This window comes from Osmerus eperlanus, chromosome 6 (genome assembly GCF_963692335.1).
Source record: "Osmerus eperlanus chromosome 6, fOsmEpe2.1, whole genome shotgun sequence".
NCBI lineage: Eukaryota > Metazoa > Chordata > Actinopteri > Osmeriformes > Osmeridae > Osmerus > Osmerus eperlanus.
The window spans coordinates 16,149,902-16,169,534 of record NC_085023.1 but is presented as its reverse complement, the minus strand read 5'-3'; the positions used below and the strand labels follow the sequence as shown (position 1 = coordinate 16,169,534).

At 47.3% G+C, this 19,633-nt stretch overlaps 1 protein-coding gene across 1 annotated transcript in view; it reads right to left on the bottom strand.

Moving 5' to 3' along the window:
* Nucleotides 1–19,633, bottom strand: part of LOC134022400 (adhesion G protein-coupled receptor A3) — an 81,422-nt gene that overhangs the window by 42,420 nt on the left and 19,369 nt on the right. The window contains exons 7-12 of the mRNA XM_062463884.1: nt 16,953–17,166; nt 10,155–10,319; nt 8,757–8,976; nt 8,330–8,479; nt 6,962–7,123; nt 6,492–6,707 (exon numbers count right to left, since the gene is read on the bottom strand). Coding sequence (XP_062319868.1) covers nt 6,492–6,707; nt 6,962–7,123; nt 8,330–8,479; nt 8,757–8,976; nt 10,155–10,319; nt 16,953–17,166 — 1,127 coding nt within the window. The remainder of the gene's footprint in view (nt 1–6,491; nt 6,708–6,961; nt 7,124–8,329; nt 8,480–8,756; nt 8,977–10,154; nt 10,320–16,952; nt 17,167–19,633) is intronic.

Here is a 19,633-nt window from a genome sequence, read left to right as displayed (position 1 = left end):
GTTGCTGCACTTGTGTGTGTGTGTGTGTGTGTCCGTTCACGTGTGGCTGTGCCGCATGTTTGCGCTACTCCCAATGACCCACAACAGCCTGTTCTTTTAGAACTTAATTCTTTGTTAATTTCACTTTACAGTTTTTCTCAATTGTTTACACACAAATACTGATACTTGAGACACAATGACCACAACATGTAACTCATGCACCAACCCCATGAACCAATTCTGCTAAACTACAAGCACAATTCCTGCTTTACACTCAAATTGCAGTTCTAAAACACACTTTTTTCAAAACACTACACACAATTCTCTGCATTTGGCACAATTTTCATGAAGAAAATCTTTTGTTTTCACAAGGAACACACTGCCATTCAAATACGCACTCTGACTCATCGCAAGGACAAACACCTGTCACACAGTTTTACAATTAGCAATCAGAGCTTTAGCATAAAAGGGCAACAAGTGACCTCTTCTGTTTTTGAGCAATGGATGCCAACATTGGAAACAGAGGCAGAGGCAGAGGAGTGAGAGTAAGAGGAGGAGGACGGGGAGGACGAGGATGAGGAAGGCCAAGGACCATAATCTCTGATGAGATCCGAGCCGCTTTGGTTGACCATGTAGTCAACCATGGTCTAACAATGAAGGAGGCTGGGCAAAGAGTACAGCCAAATTTGAGCAGGTACACTGTAGCATCCATCATCCAGACTTTCCGAAATGAGAATAGGTAAGAAATCTACTCTCACTACAAAATTGCAGTAGGCCTACTGCATATGAATACAGTACTCAATGAGTACAGTAGTACAGTATTGCCTGTGGACTGTTCTGTAGGACTGTAAAAATAAAGTATGTTTCAAGTATTTGGGAAATGTATTCCTACACAGTATTTACAGTATTTTACTATTTGTTTGGCAGAACTGAAAGATTACCAACACAAGGTGGTCAGGAACATCTTCTGTCTCCTGAACAGGAAACTGAAATCATGAACATGGTCCTAGAAAATAACGCCGTAACATTACGGCAAATACAAAGAAAAATAATAATAATGTAACTGTGTACACTATACAGTAAATGATTATGTTGTTTTGTATGTAGAGCACTGTATGTGCAACTTTGTGTTGGTTGGGATGTACACTGTGTACATAGTTTTTCTGGGAAAAATACGTAAAATATATTTGTTACCGTGTATTTATGTGTTCTGAGTATAAAAACAATATTCTCCAATATTTTACAACACACTTATGTATGTACTGTAGGTAGTAAGTGTAACACTGAACAAAAAAAGGCCTAACTCACTATGATGAATGAAGAAGTGTTTTCCATTCATCATAGTGTTTTACATTGAGCACATCAGTGTTCAAATGGTTCTTATAAATGTCTATTCATATGATGGTTTGTGTTTGTCATTTGAAAACAAAATACAATTTTGAGATGAAATAACATTGTTTTGAATGTAAAGTTTAATTTTGCAGGAGAAGTGAGGGGTTTTGCCCATTGTGTGTGTGTTTTTTTGATTTGTGTGTAGAGTTCTGAGAGTATGAGGTATGCATTCAGAAAATGTGTGTAACCAATCGAGAAAAACTGTAATTACCCCACATAGCCAGAGAAGGAATGCATGAGGCGGCCGTCAGCTTGCAGAGCATAAACAGAAGCAGAAAAGGGGGGGGGGGGGGAGGTGAAACTAGGAAAAGAAAAAAGAGACAGACTGAGACAGCCACTCCAACTGTTCCCCAGCTTGAAGACGGCTGCAAGGACAGAGGGTGGAGAGAGGAGAGGAAGGGAGAGAGAGAGAGAGAGAGAGAGAGAGAGAGAGAGAGAAACAGAGACAGAGAGAGAGAGAGAGAGAGAGAGAGAGAGAGAGAGAGAGAGAGAGAGAGAGAGAGAGAGAGAGAAACAGAGACAGAGAGAGAGAGAGAAACAAAGACAGAGACAGAGATAGAGAGAGACAGAGACAGAGACAGAGACAGAGACAGAGACAGAGAGAGAGAGAGAGAGAGAGAGAGAGAGAGAGAGAGACAGAGAGACAGAGAGAGAGCTGTGATTTGTAGGCCAGTAGCAATTGGTGGTAGATAAAGCAGGACAGGGCAGATAAACTAGCACCAGGGACAGAGCCCCAGCCAACTGGCCCAAAATGGTGCTTTTAGCCATTTATAGGAGAGAAAACGAGAGATAGGACAGGCAGGCGGAGAGAAAGACGGAGGGAGGAAAAGAGATAAAGACTTTGGAAGGAGGGAAGGTAGAAGGTTACATTAGCCTCTGCCACATAGAAAAGTGCCGTGGGTCAACTACTTTATACTTCTCCATTACTGAGGTCAAGGGTGAAATGTGCCACAAAAGGCGGGAATGTGACAAACGTCTTTAGATCATTTTCAGTCCCAGATGTGGACAGCAGCTCATGACTGAGGTGATTTGAGCGCACGGCGCAGGGTCTGCACGCGTCTTTACACAGCCTCCTACGAGATCAACGTTCAAGGAGTGTGTGTCACCAAAGTCGACCTTTTGTGACTGACTGCCAGCCAAGGGCATCAACAACATCTGCCTCCGTGACAGATCTGACCGTGAATCAGCAACGTGTCAGCGATGACATCCACCCCCCTGCCTCCACCAGGGAAGGGGTGGGATGGGTTAGATAGAGGATCGTGGAAAAATCCAGAATCCAAAAAGGGCAAGTGCTCCCCTGGGGGCCAGGGTGCCCCCCTCTCAGGTACTCCAGAATGTGATAGAGGGACAACTTGGTCACTCCACCCTGGACAATACTCTGCCCTAGATGCTCTGCCTTCCTCTCCTACGTCCATGTTTCCCCCTCGTCCTTCCGACACAGAGGAAAGCACATTTCCTCTGTCCTTCATTCGGCGGAAACGGACGGATCTCCCCAAGGCCCCAGATTTCTATCCATCTATAGAGCTCCTCTACTTCCTCAATCTCCACCCCCCTCCCCCTTTCCTGTTAATCTCTCTCTGTCTCTCACTCTCTCGCACCATCTCTCCGTCTGCCTATCAATCCCCCTGACCCTTTTTTTTTTTTTTTTTAATCTGTCGCTTTCTCCTGTCCTTCCAACCTTTTTTCATTCTTTCTGAATTCCATCTGCTCCCTTTCTCCCCCTCTCCCTCTCACCCCCTCCTCTCTCTCTCAGTGCTCTGAAATGCGTTTAGCATTCAGGGCCTCTCACTGCAGCATCACTGGCCTGTGTTCTAAATAGCAACACTAGGAAGCGGATGCTTTTCTGGAGGGAGAGAAAACGATTGTATATGTTGTGCTGGACACAGGACGAGACAGCAAACGCACATACATCTACACATAAAACACACCCTGGATCCGGACGGATCACATCCGCGTCCTGTGTTGTGAATGTACATGGCTTCCCCTGTCTCTCTCTCAGCAGACACAGGTCAACATGCTTTGCAAACAGGCCTTCACAGATACCCATTGAAGTGGCTTGGTTAATACTTTCACTGGCCTCGACAAACAACATAGGTGTCGGTATGTAGTCCTTAAGTGCTCACGTAACAAAACAACATCCAGCTATTTTCGCAGCCATACGCAAGAGAATAGGTCGATTTTATTTTTTATTTCTGCTATAGAACACGGGAAAAGTGGGTCATGTTTTGATTTGTCTGGGTGGCACAGCGTTGGTGTCTGGGACCGGGGAGTGTGCTGCTGTTGTGGTGGCAGCACCAAATCCCTACACCTGCAGGGCCCAGCACTGGACATCCAGCATCATTCAGAACCGCTCCACACTCGTGCAGGACCAGGAAAAGAGGTCTGGCACCACCGGGGAGGCTGGGACAGAGAGGTGCTAGCTGGGAAGTAAGTTCTTAGCAAACAGCATCACATGAACCAGAATCGTGCAGTCTTCACTTTTTGGTTTCTGATCGACTTATAACACCTCAATTTTGAATCGAATTCCGCATTAAGAACGGCATTATTTCAGGAGCGTAGGCAGTTTTGAATATTTCAAAGCTCTTAAAATCATACTGCTATGATCAGACGCACCTCAGCCTTGGGATCCTACAGTCCACTCCAGTACAGTCATGTTCCCAGTACACGTGAGACAATCAGTAATGACACTGACCAGAATCAATGAGCCTGTGGAATGGAGACAACTCTGTATAGTATGTGTGTACACAGAAGGTCTGAGGGAACTATCCATGGCTGGCAGAGAGTGTGATGCACCTGCTATCCGGCTATTAGACATGCTGTTTGAAGAATGAGTGGCAAAACTAACTAAGCACCACGGTATTGTTCGAGGGAATATGCGAGTTGTGTGCGGCCTTTGAGTGAAATTATTTTGAGGGAGCTTGCAAACCAAAGTCCTGCTATTTCAGACTTAACCAATCCAATTAGCTACTGCAGCCAGACATTTCAGAACCAAAGTGAGTGGTTGGATATGGTGTCTGAGGTCTGGCACATGCAGTGTGTGTGTGTGTGTGTGTGTGTGTGAGCACACCCGTGTGTGAGCGGACGCCTGTGTGCGTGGGTGCACATGAGCACTTGCCTGCCTGTGTGTGTGTGTGGGTGTTCTTGTGTTTGTGTTTGTGTGGTATGTGTGTGAAGAGGAGAGACTGAAGTAATGCCACTGTTTGGCTGCGGGTGTCGTGGGCCCAGCATGGCCCATATGCTGTGTGTGTTAGTCCAGTTTAACCTGGCACAGTGCTAAACAGACCTGGGCTAGTGCCAGAGAAAGACAAAGATCAGACAGAGCGACTATAGAACAGCCGAGGTAGAAGCACTGGGCTTCAGCTCCTCAGCTCTAACCCAGGGGACAGACTCCAGAGAAGGAGCTGGGAGAAGGGAAGGACATTTTGTAGAAGTCTTCCCCGTCTTACATCAACACAGACTTGGTCTCTTCAGAGAAGGAGGGTAGGCAGAGAGTATAATGAGTGTTTGTAGCTCCATGATTATTTGAAAGATGTTTGTGTGCACACAAAAACCCCACACAGAAACACACAACCAGGGAGGTAAACTGGGGCTTCGATTTTTAATTGCTTTCAGTGGGCCTTGTGCTGCAAGATGTCAGCAAGGTCCTTCATCACCCCCACATCCACCCTCCCACCACCAGGAGGTGGTGTAGCCAGAAGCAGTACTGCAGCCCCAGCCATTTGTTATATGCCTCAGAAAATAACTTTCTTGTTTGTGACTTTCTGTCAGTGCTTGTATCATACAAGTTGTATGCAACTGTATGTTTTTTTTTTTTACGATGTGTCTATATATTCTAGATCTAAATTTGGTTTCTTAAAACATCCAGAGCCCAAATAATAGCGATTGCCGACCTGAAAACGTTGTCCCTAGTTAGTTCTGTGTGTGAGGGCATTCTATTCCTATACCACCACTGTCAGCAAGAGAGGTTAGGTGGGATGAGGTGAGGTGAGGAGACGAGAGAGGCCTTGCCAGACAGCCAGTAATTGGGGGGCCTTCCCATACGCGCTGCCACGTTGGAGGCTTATACTCGCCGAGCGAGGACGACCACAGTGCCAGGGCTTAGGAAACGCCAGTTAGGAGAAAGAGAGAGAGAAGCGGAGGGAGAAAGGGAAAGGGAGAGAATCATAGAGAGAGAGAGAAAGATCTGGCGGCGGCCTCATCCCAACCCTCGGTGGCCCCTGCGTTGTTGTGCAGTCCCTCTCCATCACTTCCATCCGGCCCACAAACATGCTGCTTCACTAGCATCGGGCAGAAGTACATCAGGTTCACAGTAATTACTCGCAAAAAACGAAATCTCTCTCTCTACACCCGTAAATGTCTGTCAAAAAGTAGCTGCAGTAGATGAGAACACAGGAAGGAAAGTACTTTCTCTCTCGAAAGCAATAGAGTGGGAACAACAGGGTCCTGGTCTCTTTCACAAACGCGCACGCACACACACACACATGCATCATTTAAACGGAAAGGGGAAAAAAAACACAAACGCGCACACGCACCAGACACACCCCGCACAATAGCTGGAGGGTGTAACTGTTGAAATATCGCCGAACAATGCCAGCTCAATGCCAGGGGAGCAGACTGTGTTGCTCCTGTCTGCATATGCAGGCTGAAGAGTGTCCACTGAGGTGGCGTTTGTCATTTGGAGACAGCTCTGAACCGGAGGCATGACCAGGCGCGGCCTGATTTAAAGTGACAGGGACACAAGGACGCCGTATCCATCACGGGGGAGTGGCCTACATTCACTGACTCCCAAATAGCACCCACCCCCCTCTGCAGTCCATCCTATCGCCAGGTGATGGACGGTGTGCCAGCGCGCCACAACAGGACGTCACATCTGGGAGACTAATGGACTCCAGCGACCCAAAGGCGACCAACTGTCCCCTGGAGCCGAACAGCAGTCTGCAGGACAGGACTTCGGTCTTAAGCAAGCTGCTGTCCCGCCAACAGGAGAGAGAGGAAGAGGGACAGTTTTACCTGGCACAGATCAAGCTTGGTCTAGAGCTCAAAAAGTTCCCTTTCGTCTCCACTGTCACTCTGGCGGTGAGATCATGTCCCACACGGAGGTGTTTAAACCTTTACTGTACCTTTGTCAGCGGGTTGGCGTGGGGACCGGTGCTGCTGTTGACCGTGTGACATTTGAAGTTTAGCAGGGCGTCTCCGACGGGGTCCTCGCCAGCCCTGTGCCGGACCGCCCCCCGAGGGAGAGGGGCTCGGGGGGGGCGCTGGACAGCCGTGCAGGACAGACCCAGGAAGTTAGACGGCCTGATAAGGAAGGCCTCCAGGGCTATGTTAGCAGACACCTATAGAGACCAAAGCAAGGTGGAGGGAGGGAGAGAGAGACAGAATAGGAAGTGGTTGGAAGACGAAGCAAGAGAAAGTTGGCTCTCTTTCAGGATAAAAGTAACTCATTATGCTAAGCTAAAAGTAAAAAACTAAAAAACGATGTTGTGTGTTTAGCTCATATCTCCAATGACTTAAATAGGACAATCAACCTTTGACCAGTTGTGCAAATGACCCGTGTCTGATGTGCTTGTAGTGTGGTGTGACCGAGTACCTTGGATATGGCCCGGGTGTCGGTGTTGAGGGCTTGGTCGGCGATGCGCTCCACACACTGCACAATGCGCGTGCAGGCTCGGGCCTCGGTTTGGGCCATCCACAAAACATGCTCCTCCACCAGCATCATGTTACTGGCGATGTCGGAGATGTAGTCCCCCAGCTGCACACACACACGCCACACACACACACACACACACATATATTCACAGACGCACATCCGTCATTATCATATATCATGCGCACTACAGAAGACACATTTACAATCCCATGTCAGAGTTATGAGGGTGGCGATGGTGACTTAATTCATTATAGAAAGATTTAATTTAGATTAACGGTTAGAATGGAACCTAATCACTTCCTTGGGATGACAGTTGAACTATTTGCATCAGTTTCAGCTTCTATTCCAATGTTCCTTGATGGGAGGGCATGTATTGATGGCACAGCTGGGGGGATTAATTATGTTATATGTCTTCCACAGTCACCCCTGTCTGACCTGGTGCTGTATGAGGCTTTGAGCTCGGAGAAACCTCCTTCCTGTCAAAGGCAAACACTCCTCACACACACGCTGACATCTTCTTCAGGGCCAAACCCAGTGTGTACCTTGAAACCAATGGAGCTGTATTTCTCCTGTTAGCCAAGGGCCATTAATCCCTATCCCTGTAGTGGTCATTCAACTACATCCTCAGCACAAGCACGGGGGAATGGGAAAGCCACAGGATGAGAACGGGAGCGGTTAAAGAGAAAACCTACAGCTCTCCTTCACGATCAATGGAGGGCTAACAGCCAGCAGTTGGCTAACATGTTTTTCATAGTCCACCGTAGACTTACGTCTGATTCCACGGCCCAGTGACAGCCAGGAGCATCTGATCTATTGAAGCAGCCTATAAACTCTGAATGGCACAGGAAAGCCTGCAGTTTACTCCTGCACTCCTCCACTCCTCTGGAAACATCAAATCACTGTTTTACAAAAACAAAGTGCTCAGGACTCGCAGGCATGAATAATGCCCGGACAGAAATAGCAGCTAACAATATGTATCACTCCCCCTAAATTGTATGTTGTTAGATTGCTGCACTGATGACATGTGGAGAAATTAGCACTAGATGAGGTCGAGCACTGCGAGCTGGAGTCAGAGAGGCGAGCCAGAGAGCCGCACTAAGAGAGACCGTCCTCCAGACAGGCCTTTCATTGGACTAAAAACAGCCAGTGCAGAGGAAACACTTTGGGTTACTTTATAGTGCCTTTGCTCGGATTGAGAATGTGCGGTCAAACACATTGTGAGAGCAGAGCGGGGGGGTGCGTGCGTTCGTGCATGGGTCACAGCGTGTACGTGAGTGGGGGCTCGTTGTCACGCGTGTGTGGTCGTACGTCTTTGCGTTGGTCCACTAATCGCGTGAGCCGCTCCACCAGGTGTGTGACGAAGATCACGTCCATCACATGGGTGAAGTCTGCCGCCCTGCTGGTGAAGGCCACCAGTTGCTGGGCTAAGGGCTGGGCATTGGTGGCGTTGATGGGCATCTGCAAGAGGTCCGGGTCATTGAGTTACAACAGGATTAGACTTTCGTGTGCAAACGTAGGGCCATGGCATTCACTGCTCCAGTTCATCTATAGCTGTTAATATAAAGTAATGTCGACACAATTCCGATTGAAGAGCAGAACTGCTAAGGCCATTTACATCTGTGGGATTGAAATAGACTACAACATCCATACAGCCTACAGTTTTAAGGCCCTGACTGGTACTGACAGTTAAATTGTTTCGATTGTTGGCGAGATGGAAAGCTGGCACTGGGCATACCTGGGTGAGCTCATGGAGCACACGGGTCACCTCGCTGGCATACGGGCACTGGGTGTAATCGTCCTCGGCCCACCTTCCCTCCCGGTCACAGCGGCGCCAGGCCTTCTTCTCCCTCTGGTTGGGGTGGGGAGGGACGACGCCCTGCGGGTGGGGGGCAGAGCCAAAGGCGGGGGGGGCACAGGGCAGAAAGGCTAGGATTCCCGCCAAGGTCTTTGGCCACCTGTCATGAGATAGAACCCCGCCAGCCTTGTCAATAGGACACTTAGCCAGGTCCACGGCACATTATGACAGCAGTACAATTACTCCTTGTCGCATAGCCAGAGCTTCTCTACACACCAGTGTGAGCTGGTTAAGTACAAACCAGCTCGATAATAGGGTGTTTAATCCCAGCACTGTCATACTGGTCTTCATTTTGGTAAAAGCAGAGGGACAAAGAAACAATCTGAAGTAGAGTAGAACCTGTCCTCTCTCTTCTCTATCCTCTCCTTCCTCTCTCCTTGTCATTGTAGTAGCGGCTACTTAGTAATGAATGGCACTAATTTCCTCCCAACAAAAAAGGGGGCTCATTTTCCAGCCCATTACATCCCTGCTGGGCAGAAACAAAGGCTCTCCGCTTGCTGCACTGGAAGTGGGCTGTAAAGTACAGCAGCCATGCTGGAACGTACACGACAACACCGGAGACAAAGTGAGCGGCAGGGAGAGCGAGTGGGAGAGAAAGAGACAGAGCGGAAGAAAGAGAGACGAGAGAACGAGAGACTACAATGGAACCTCTCAATGAAGAGAGAGAGAGAGAGAGCGTGGGTAGAAAAAGTGAGAGGTCCCCGCCCTGTTTTACAGAGCAGCAGTATAGATATTACACGTGGGTGTTTATTTGAATCTAGTAGATTGATACGCCGCACAGTTGTACTTATGGGCATTGGTAGCCTTACAGCGCATAAGTCTTAGCCCATAATTTTCATTTTCTTTTTTCATTTTATTTCTGTGTTATCTCATCTAATTTCCTGTCTGGGGACAGGAACAGGCAGAGTTCAGACATCTAATAATTTGCCTTCCGCTGACAAACAATTTGTCTTCAATTCAAACATCTTCCGGTATTTGACCTAGTCACTTGGCCTTCACCTGAACTGAACCCTTCATTTCTTCAAGTTTTCTTGCCAACCATGTGCCATGGAACAAGTACGAGCGAAGGTACATTGGTACATTGGATTTGTTTCGTCCTGCTCCTCTCGACAACCCCTAGCGGTCTATTTAAACCTTTAACAATAATCTAAGCCTATTACAAATCATGTAAATCCTAACTATTAGCTGCTATACTTATAACAATACTTCATAATCAACTGAGAACTGAGAATAACCTAAGCTAAGCATTACAAATAAGAATGACATTATGTACTGCACCTGAAGTCTCCCTTGTTGCTGATGACCCTCTCCACAGGGCAGTACTGGGCTGATGTCTCCAACACCACTATCTCCATCTGGCGGGACTTGTTGCCACGGGAACTGGTCAACTGGCACTCCCAGATGCCGGACACACCAACGTCAATGTTGGAAAGGATGACTTCACTGGGGGGCGGGGGGGGGGGGAGAGGGGTAGAGGTAACTTGACTGAGATTGTCTGTGTTTGTGTGTGTGTGTGTACTGTATGTGTGTGTGTCGAAGGGAGAGAGAAAGACAGAGAGAGAGGAGTGTGTGAGAAGGACAACCTTTTTCTCTCAATGAGACATACAGGCACATTTGGGCTATTCAAACTCATGTGACAGCATTGCTCATAGTATGTCAAAATAAACTCAACAAATTGCTAGGCAACAAACTATAACCATGGAAATGTTTCCTCAGGGAAAAGCCAAGTGCTTGATTTACTACCACGTCCTAATTGCCTTAAAATGCACATTTCCACACGTGCCTCACCAAACTGGCACTCTCCACTCACTTTTGTCAAGCGTCGGTTTGTGCCGTGCTCACAACAGTAGACGCAGTTTCCCTCAAAACACGAGTTTTCAAATCCGACTTAAGAGTAACAACACTCCACAAATGGGTGTGTGACAGTTGACATTCAAATTATAAGTGACAGGCTAGAGAAGACACTCAAATCTTCCACAGTAAAAATGATTAGTTGCTGAGTGCACTCTGATGTGCCACGGCCTAATCCTTGACAGTGTCGCAAAACAGAGAATTTGTGAGAAATATTTATTCAGAGACATGAAACGCAGTTCCCTCTGGCTTCCTCTCTATATAATCTCCAATAACTCAACTAGTCTTCCCTTTTCCCCTCTTACAGCTCCTATAACAAATATCCCATCTCCTATCAATTTCAGCCAACAAACAGAATCACTTAGCAAACATACCCCACATTTTGGTGGTCGGTAAGGTCTCGACTGTATCCTACCCACGTTATCTGCATGTACCAATTCTTCTCAGTGACTTTGCTTCAATGACACTCAGAGGAAAATGTATAATGAAATAACCCATGATTCCATTTTCTACATTTGGCTAACCACTTGTTTCTGATCGGTAGTCTAAAGGGCTTTAAATCAAATTTGAATGCTTGACTGAAGTGATGGGTGATGTGTGTATATGGAGAGAGAGAGAGAGTTGTGCAACACAAACTCCAGGGCATTTGGCAAGACGGTTAGCTAAAAGCTTTGAAACTCAGTGATCATTATTTTATTGGTTGGAGTAGAGTCTCCGCTCCACTGACATAAAAAAAATACCTTAAAGCCCTGAGATGTTCTACATTCAGTCACACAGTACGCATCACTGTCAAACACCCTCCTGAGATCCAGCATCATTTCTATACTTCGCCCTTCTCCTCCATTCATCTGGTTGTCTATAGAGAGATCCGTTAATTATTTCGCCTTGTTCAGGGCCCTGCCCAGGAGCAGTAGTGTGCTGCTTCTGTACAGAGGGGACTGATTTAGCCAGCTCTCACAGTAGGAGTCCAGCATTGAGTAATCCTCAGATAGTCAACACAGTTCTACAGCAGCGCCAATCATCTACACAACCGCCACCACCACCACAGGCAGAAATATCTCTCTCTTTCCTTCTCCCCATCTCTCTTTCTCATTCTCCCCCTCTTTCTCAAATGGCAGCCTTATTTCCAAGAAACACAGCCACAAAGTAGGGTTTCAACTCTCCAGTCAGGCCGTAAATAGAAAAGCCTCTGAGCTCCATCCAAGAGTAGCCTGAAGGCTGCAGTCCTGTCTTTCATTCCTGCTACAAACCTTACAGAAGAGGGACCACTGACCTGTCCTCACGTCAAGATCAAATGCTGAGAATGGCCGAGAATGGAGATGGTGACGATGATTTTGACATTGACAATGAATGTGACGATGGAGATGATGAGTGCATGGACTTAATACTGGAGCGCGAGCGTTGGATGCATGAGGTTTGCATCTCTGTGCAGATCAACACGTGTGTGGGACTGAGAGACAGAAGTAGTTGCTACCCAGTCGGTCGAGGGGCCAGTTACATCACTGGTGAACACTGGCCAACACACAGAGACATTTCTCTCTCCTTCCCTCCATCTCTCTCTTCCCCAACCCTGAATCTCTCTCTGTGTCTCTCTCTGTGTCTCTCTCTGTGTCTCTCTCTCTCCCTCCCCCCTCCCCTTGCAATCTCTGGTTAAGCCTAGTCTAAGCCTTTTAAAAGAACTGTGTATTAAAACAGTTGTACCAGACAGAATAGAGATGTTATGTTTTATAACAATCACAGACTATGGAGGTTCAGACAGTATTATTGTGGCTAGCTAGTGTTAGCGTTCAAAAACAGCAAGGATTAGCTAGGTAGCATTGCACACTATCTAAAATGAACCAAAATGAACTTGAACCCAAGGCAAAAAGACTGCATAGGAATTAGTGCAGCAGGCTGGCCGGCTTGTTCGGTAGACTACAGTTTGGGAAGGTCGTTCTCACACTGCATAATAACCATATGTGAGACAGCCTCAGTGCAGAACCCCTGAGCAGGACAGGGGCACACACATACACACAATCACACACACACAAACCACACATACAAACATCATACACACCAAAAGCAATGACCTAAATGCACACCAACAAGTACTCCATTGTGGAGTTCTCCGCCTGGAGTTCTTCCTGAAGGCCTCATTAGGACCATTTACACTCTGCAGATATTCAACAATTTGTTTACATAATGCTTTCTGCGACAGTAAACTTTTAATCTGTTCCCTTTTCATTAGAAGTCTTTTAAAACTCAGGCTTTTAATGAACTTCTTTACAACAGTACTTCTCAGAGGATGTGAGGATGTTCACACACACACACACACACACACATAAACACATCTACTGTACACAATCACACACAACACATCACATCCAAGCACTGGATGACAGGGGACTAAAATCACACACACACACACACACCAACAGTCTCTCTGACTGACTCTTGGCCAGTGATGATAACGCTTTAATAAAGAGGGCTAAATCTGAGAGCCGACAGTAGCGGCCTGAAAGCTTTACAGAGAGATTTCAGAATAAATAAAAGATCTCTCCTGCAGCCCCATCCTTGAAAGCAGATGTTGGTCTGCGTGATGATTGTCCTCCCCTCCTACCTCATTTAGAACCAGATATGCTGCTCCTCAGATTGAAGTGCTTAAGGTGCCACAGTAAACTGGGCTTTGTGGGGGAACACTACCTCAAATGACCTGACCGTTATTTAAACTCATATACTACATTAGTGGTAAATGTCCATCTGTTTTTGGAATGACCTCGATGTCACTGCATTACTCTGATACACTTGCCATTATCAGCTTCTCTCATTTCATTGGTTTAACTTAGCTGACGATCAACTAACGAACTGGGAAGCATTATTCAATTCTAGCCGGAATGACACAATTAATGATGGTCTCCATAGTGACTGATGTCAGCGGAGACCGTTTAACCTGGAAAAGTCCCTGAACCAGGTAGCAGGGAACGAGAGAGCTGAAATCTGGGCAGGACTGCACAGGACAGAGAGGATAGAGCAGGGACTGCGTCAAGCGATGATAAAGGGAGACAGATTCGGGAATAATGAAGAGAGAGAACAGAGGGAAAAATTGATAAAAGTCGAGCACGACATGAAAAAGCAGCGAAAGTAGGAGGGAGAACAGGAGATAGAGAAAGAATAAAGGGCACGGAGGAGGAGCGTCTTCCTTTTCTTTCCCCAGCATGGAATGCTTCCCAGGTCTTCAGTTCACTGCTAGATTAGGGTGATTAAAAATGGAGAGGATTAAGAAAGATACCACCAAAGCTGCGGCTGGCTGCAGGCTTGAAAGGCCTTGATTAATGGAACATGAATTACAGGCTGGGCCCATGTACGCCGCTAGCATCGCTTACTGAGAGCCGGGGCTGGCACTATTGCTCAGCATCCATCTGTAATACACACACACGTGCGCGCACACACACACACCTTGCATCGGACCTTATTTTTGGCTCGGATTCTGAATGAAATATGAAAATGAATCAGCCTATTGCCCTTCTCCGGCGAGAGGTGCTGTAATGACACATAATACATGCACAGCAGCAGTATTAGAGTAGCCAACACACACATTCTTAGTTATTATTCTTAGCTTAAGTTGTTCTCAGTGAATTATTCAGTGAATTGTTCAGTATTCTAGCATTTTTCTTTCTTACGTTGTTAAATACTATTGTTGATATAGTTGAAAAGTATAGCATCTCATATAGGTTAAGATTTACAGTATTCATAGTTTAGATGAGTACTATAGGTGTACATAGGCTGCTAGGGATTGTCAAGAGGAGCAGCACCAAATAATTCCAATGTGCCTTTACTAGTACTTGTTACAAACTCAAACTTGAACGTACACACACACGCTTACGCACAAAATACACACAGTTGCAAACACATTAGGAATATGCACAAACCAACACACACACACAAACCAACAGACAGCAGGACACACTTATGTCAATGACAGTGAGATTGGGTCATAGTCAGAATGTTTGCACAGGTTATTTTGTGTGACACTGTATTGACTATAAAATAACCCGCTTCAAGCTAAGAAAACATCACTGAGTCACCTTAACAGGGGTCATAAAATCTAAATTCGATGCGACTTGCCTCAGCGTATCTGATTATATTGTGCCAATCTCGAGTTTCAGGTTCAAGGGACGTTAAGCTACATGATAAATCCTGTGTGTTTAGACTTTTCTCCTCCGATGAGCTGAACGACTTGGGGTGACTGACTCAGAGTACATTACTTCAAGGTGAACTACATCAACACAGAGCATAACCACTCAAATATTGGCTGGTGTCATTAACCTGGCACTGGCACACACTGGCATGGCTTGAGCCAGGGCATTAGTAATCCCTGATCCCTTCTCTTTACTAAATGAGAGGCGCCGAGGCCAACGAGCCTAACATTCCCTAATTCCCCTGTACGTCTTTCCACACCAGTGTTTATGATAAAGGTTGGGGAGGGGGTTGGTTCAGACTGGGCCCAGTGTGTGTTGTTCTTGGACATGTCTGTTTCATACACTCGTTGTCTGTGGTGGAAATGAAGGCATGTCTCCTCGCCTGGTCCTCTGTGAGGAGAGCTCGCTGGCTGCCAAGAGCAACATGACTGTATAGGTTCCACTTGGGGAGGGGGGGAGATGGCATAATTTGTGTATACAAGGGAGAGCCTGCAACTAATTACGAGGCGAGCCTAATCAGAATGGGAATGAGGTGAAATCCATCAGGTTCTGTTGGGAGGTGTTCTGTTGGGACATGCCGGTGGAAAATAAGTGTTTGGTTCTCCTACAGGCGAGGGGGGAAAGAGAGAGGGGGTCGGGCGTGGGGTGGTGGTGGGGCAGCACGGTACAATAAAGTACAGCAGTACAATGTGTACTGAGGGGAATGGAGGGCGTGATGACCGTCACAAATCACTGCCGAGCCAGGTGGCGTAAAGGGCTCTCCTCAGAGCCTCACAATTATGGACACTGGGCTGGTTCTCTCCAGTCTACCAAACTACTGCTGCACGGCTGCGGTGGCCCTCCAGTGTTGCCTCGTCACTCTCCAAGTCTTTCACACATGCAAGTCATACGTTCACCAGAGCTGCTTGATGACTTTCTGTGTAAACAATTCAGAAGCGAGCACCACAGCTGTTGCAGCCTATTAGCTGGGGTGTTAAGCATCCATTAGCTTGTATCTAATGACTGGCCAGGTGGAACAGCCTAGGGAAGGAATGTTCATCATTTAGGTAAACTGCTCAAGCTCCTTTCATCTATTTACGATGAGAATCGTTATGAACATGAGGGAATACAGTTGAAATCGGAAGATCCACGGGGCATCTCTCAGAATCGGTCCTACTGATTTGAAGCGTGAAAGGGACTTACTGGCTTCGCATAATAAACACAGGCTATCGGTCAAATCAGGAGCACCGCACACGGTGCTATTCTTCCCAGAAAGCATGCTGAAGGAACCAGCATTCCTGTTGCTAAGTAAACCATGCTGGGAGCGTTCCGCCTGTTGACACATGGAAACATATTTCTGTCAGCACTCCATCAATATTTATGTTTGAGAGGCTGTGCATTGGGAGCGAGAGGGAGCAGTTAAACTAATCAGCGGCAATGAGTCTTCCCCCCCATCCCCGATGAAGACTAAGCCACACACACACACACAAGCCCCTGCAGCCCCCGGGGAGGAAACACAAAGACAGGAAGAGGATGTTGCCCCCCCCAACGCTCAGGGTAAAAATGTGAGAAAAGCAACACCGGGAGCATTATCGCCGTAATTATGATTCAGCATCTGCTCGTGTTAGCGTGTGATCAGCTAGCGCTCTGACAATGTTGCCGGAGTGCCAGGCTAACCTCCAGAGAGGAGTGGCAGACTGCTCAGAGGTGCTGGCATGCCGCCAAGCCAATCCAGGCCTGTCCTTTCAGATCCTTATCAAGGGCGGCCGCAACAAAAGGTAAATCACAGCCACGATCTGAGAGAGAGAGAGAGAGAGAGAGAGAGAGAGAGAGAGAGAGAGAGATAGAGGGAAAGGGGGATGGGTATGTGTGTGGATGTTTGTGTCTGCTTTGTGCAGGTCTTGGCATTGCGCGAATGCTGCAGAGCACACTGCATGAGCGATCAGTACGTGTGTGGGTGTGTGCATTCATGAGCACGGTACATGAGTTCATGACCTAGCCCTCCTCTCCTCGTGTCCTCTCTCGCCGCCCCCAGTCCTTCCTCGTCCTGCCTCCCCTCCCTCCTCACCTGGTGAGCAGGCAGCAGTCGTGTAGCAGTGTGTCCTCCAAGTAGACACCCCTCTCCTCCTGGGTGTGGACGGGCTGGCCGTTGTGGCGCCAGTGCAAGCTCACCTGGGGCTCCAGGTAGGAGCCGGTACACTGCAGGGGCAACCTGTCCCCCCGGAACACCAGCTGCCTCTGGGATGGGATCAGCTGGAAGAGGGGCAGCTCCAGGGGTCCGTCTGCAGGGAAGACATGGAGGACAGGAGGTCAGTGGAGGAGGGAGGACTCATACACGGATAGAGAGGGAAGACACTTGCAGATACACGCGTAATCCTTTATTCTCTGCTGTACTGAGCCAAACGTCTTGATGCAGTCAGATGGCGTGATAAGGAGGAACACCCTAGAGATGCCATGGACCCACCGTGACTGTCACTACCAGGAGACGGTTGGTGCTCGTTACGGCCACTTTTTTGTATATATTTATGTCTGTGGAGTGTTGTCTTACCCTTCCATTTCTTTCCTCCTTCATTCTCATTCATATATTCAGATGTCGGTCTGTGATTGGCTTATCAACTACATTCCTCGTCACTAGCGCAACCGTTCCCAGCCAATCAGCTGTGCGTCCATCTTCCATTAAAACACCACCTGTCTCATGTTCGAAAGCAGATTGATTCTGTGTTTGTGCTGCTCAAATTGACTGTTATTTCTTTTAGATATCATCCTCCAACACTCTCATCCTTTAGTGGCTATTAATGCGCCTATACGTAGTATAGTGCTTTTTGTTTGGTCATTCGCACATGGACAAGGGGACAGTTAGACTGCTTGTGTGCATACACCACATCCAAGTTTAAACTTGTTAAGAACACTTAGGCAAGGAACGATGCCTAAGTGTACTTAGGCATCGTACTGTACTTTTGTTAAAGAGGCATTAATTGGTATTTAGCATGATTTGGTTAGGCAGGTTTATTTAGTACTTTCACTGTTTTCTTTTCTTTGGCACCATTCTTTTGCTTTATTTATTCATTTTTGTCCTCTTTGGCAATTATTTTGTTGAAATAAATATCCCTTTTTGTAAGGCGCACACTGCCAAACACTTTCCATGTTTCTGTTGGGCCCCTTCTCTCTCCCTAGACAGAGACAAACTAAAGAGATGGTAGTAACTGCTCTACATTAGCGATGGGATTCTTTGATCCTAATTCCTTCTCAAGAGTGACATAACGATTGAAAGTGGATTAAGACCTGAGAGGAGAGGGACTCTGTGGATGGAAAGAGAGAGGATGAGATATGGATCTCATCATGCCTGACCCTGCTGTAGAATGAGCATCTAAATAAAATCTTAAACACATGCCTCCAGTTGCACATAATGGGATTCTAATGGATTACAGTGGTGCACAATGGGTTGGCGAGAATCAATCATGTGTTTCAGGACCAGCAAACCCTGGTTCATCACGTCTTCTTGGCTTGCATTCCTACCTGCAGAATTTCTCCAGACGCCGGGGGAACATGTTTGATTGGACGCTGCAAGACATTTCCTTGGATCGGCTCCAGAGAGCGGAGCAGAGCATCGCTCTGCCTTCACCTCCATTCAGATCAATGGCGGACGCCCGCAGCACAGCCGCACTTACAGCGTGACGGCCCGTTGGCTCCACGGGTCGTAAACCGCCAGCTTTTATGGCCGCCCATACATTTCACTGGAGCCGTGGACGTCTAAGTGACATCTCTATTGTGAATGGAGCCAGATAGGCCCAGGGAGAGTGGCCACAGCCGTACACGTCCCCTGGGCTATCTTAAATATACGCCGTCATGTTTATGGTAATGCGTAATCTGGTGAGCGATCAAGTCTGTTTATAGGAGCCGACGCCTGACCTTGATTTTATGCAACGCATGATGAATAGCATCATGCGTGGCATCAGTACTGCACATTGCAGGGCTAACACTGCATGGGTGTAGAGGATAGGCTACAGTAAACTGCAGAACTTAGTGATTATCTGGCATGCTCACAGCTAAACTCTGCCGATATTGCAGTGGTAAAGAGTCTAATTGATTTACATCAACACTTATTGCTAACACAGCAGTAATCGCTGCTAAACGGTGGCTACAGTGACTGTAACCCTGTTAGCACTACAGGAAGCTACACATCCAAGCAGCATGTGGCATTTGACTGTTGACTTGGCTGATGCTGATATTGTTGATTCAACACTTTGAGCCAAGGATTAGAGAGTAGCAGATCACTCGTGCCTCTCAGGCCCTGCCAGAGCAACACACTTGTGTTCGTGTGGGTACATGTGTGTGTGTGAACATCAGATAGCCAGAGGGATCCCTGTGTGTGATGGCGCAAGCAACGCCTGAGAAAGTCCCATGCATGCATGCGTGTGTGTGTGGTGCGTGCGCGCCGTGTAAGTGTACACGTGTGGGTTTGTATGCGAGGCTGAAGGGATAGTTTGCACAGCAAGATGGAATAGGGTCACTGCGCCGCAGTTACCACATTAACCAAATTGACCTGTCTCTCTGGCGGGGAGATGCAGAACATCTGCCGTGGTGGGGCCAGGGGCATGCAGTGGACACATGCCCGAGCCACTGGTAGCAGATTTCAACCAGAGATCCATAAAAAAAAGCACACAGAAAGGACATGCAATCCCAAACACGCACAGTATACACGCGTTTACCCAAACACTCACACGTTTACCACACGTTTATGCATCCACA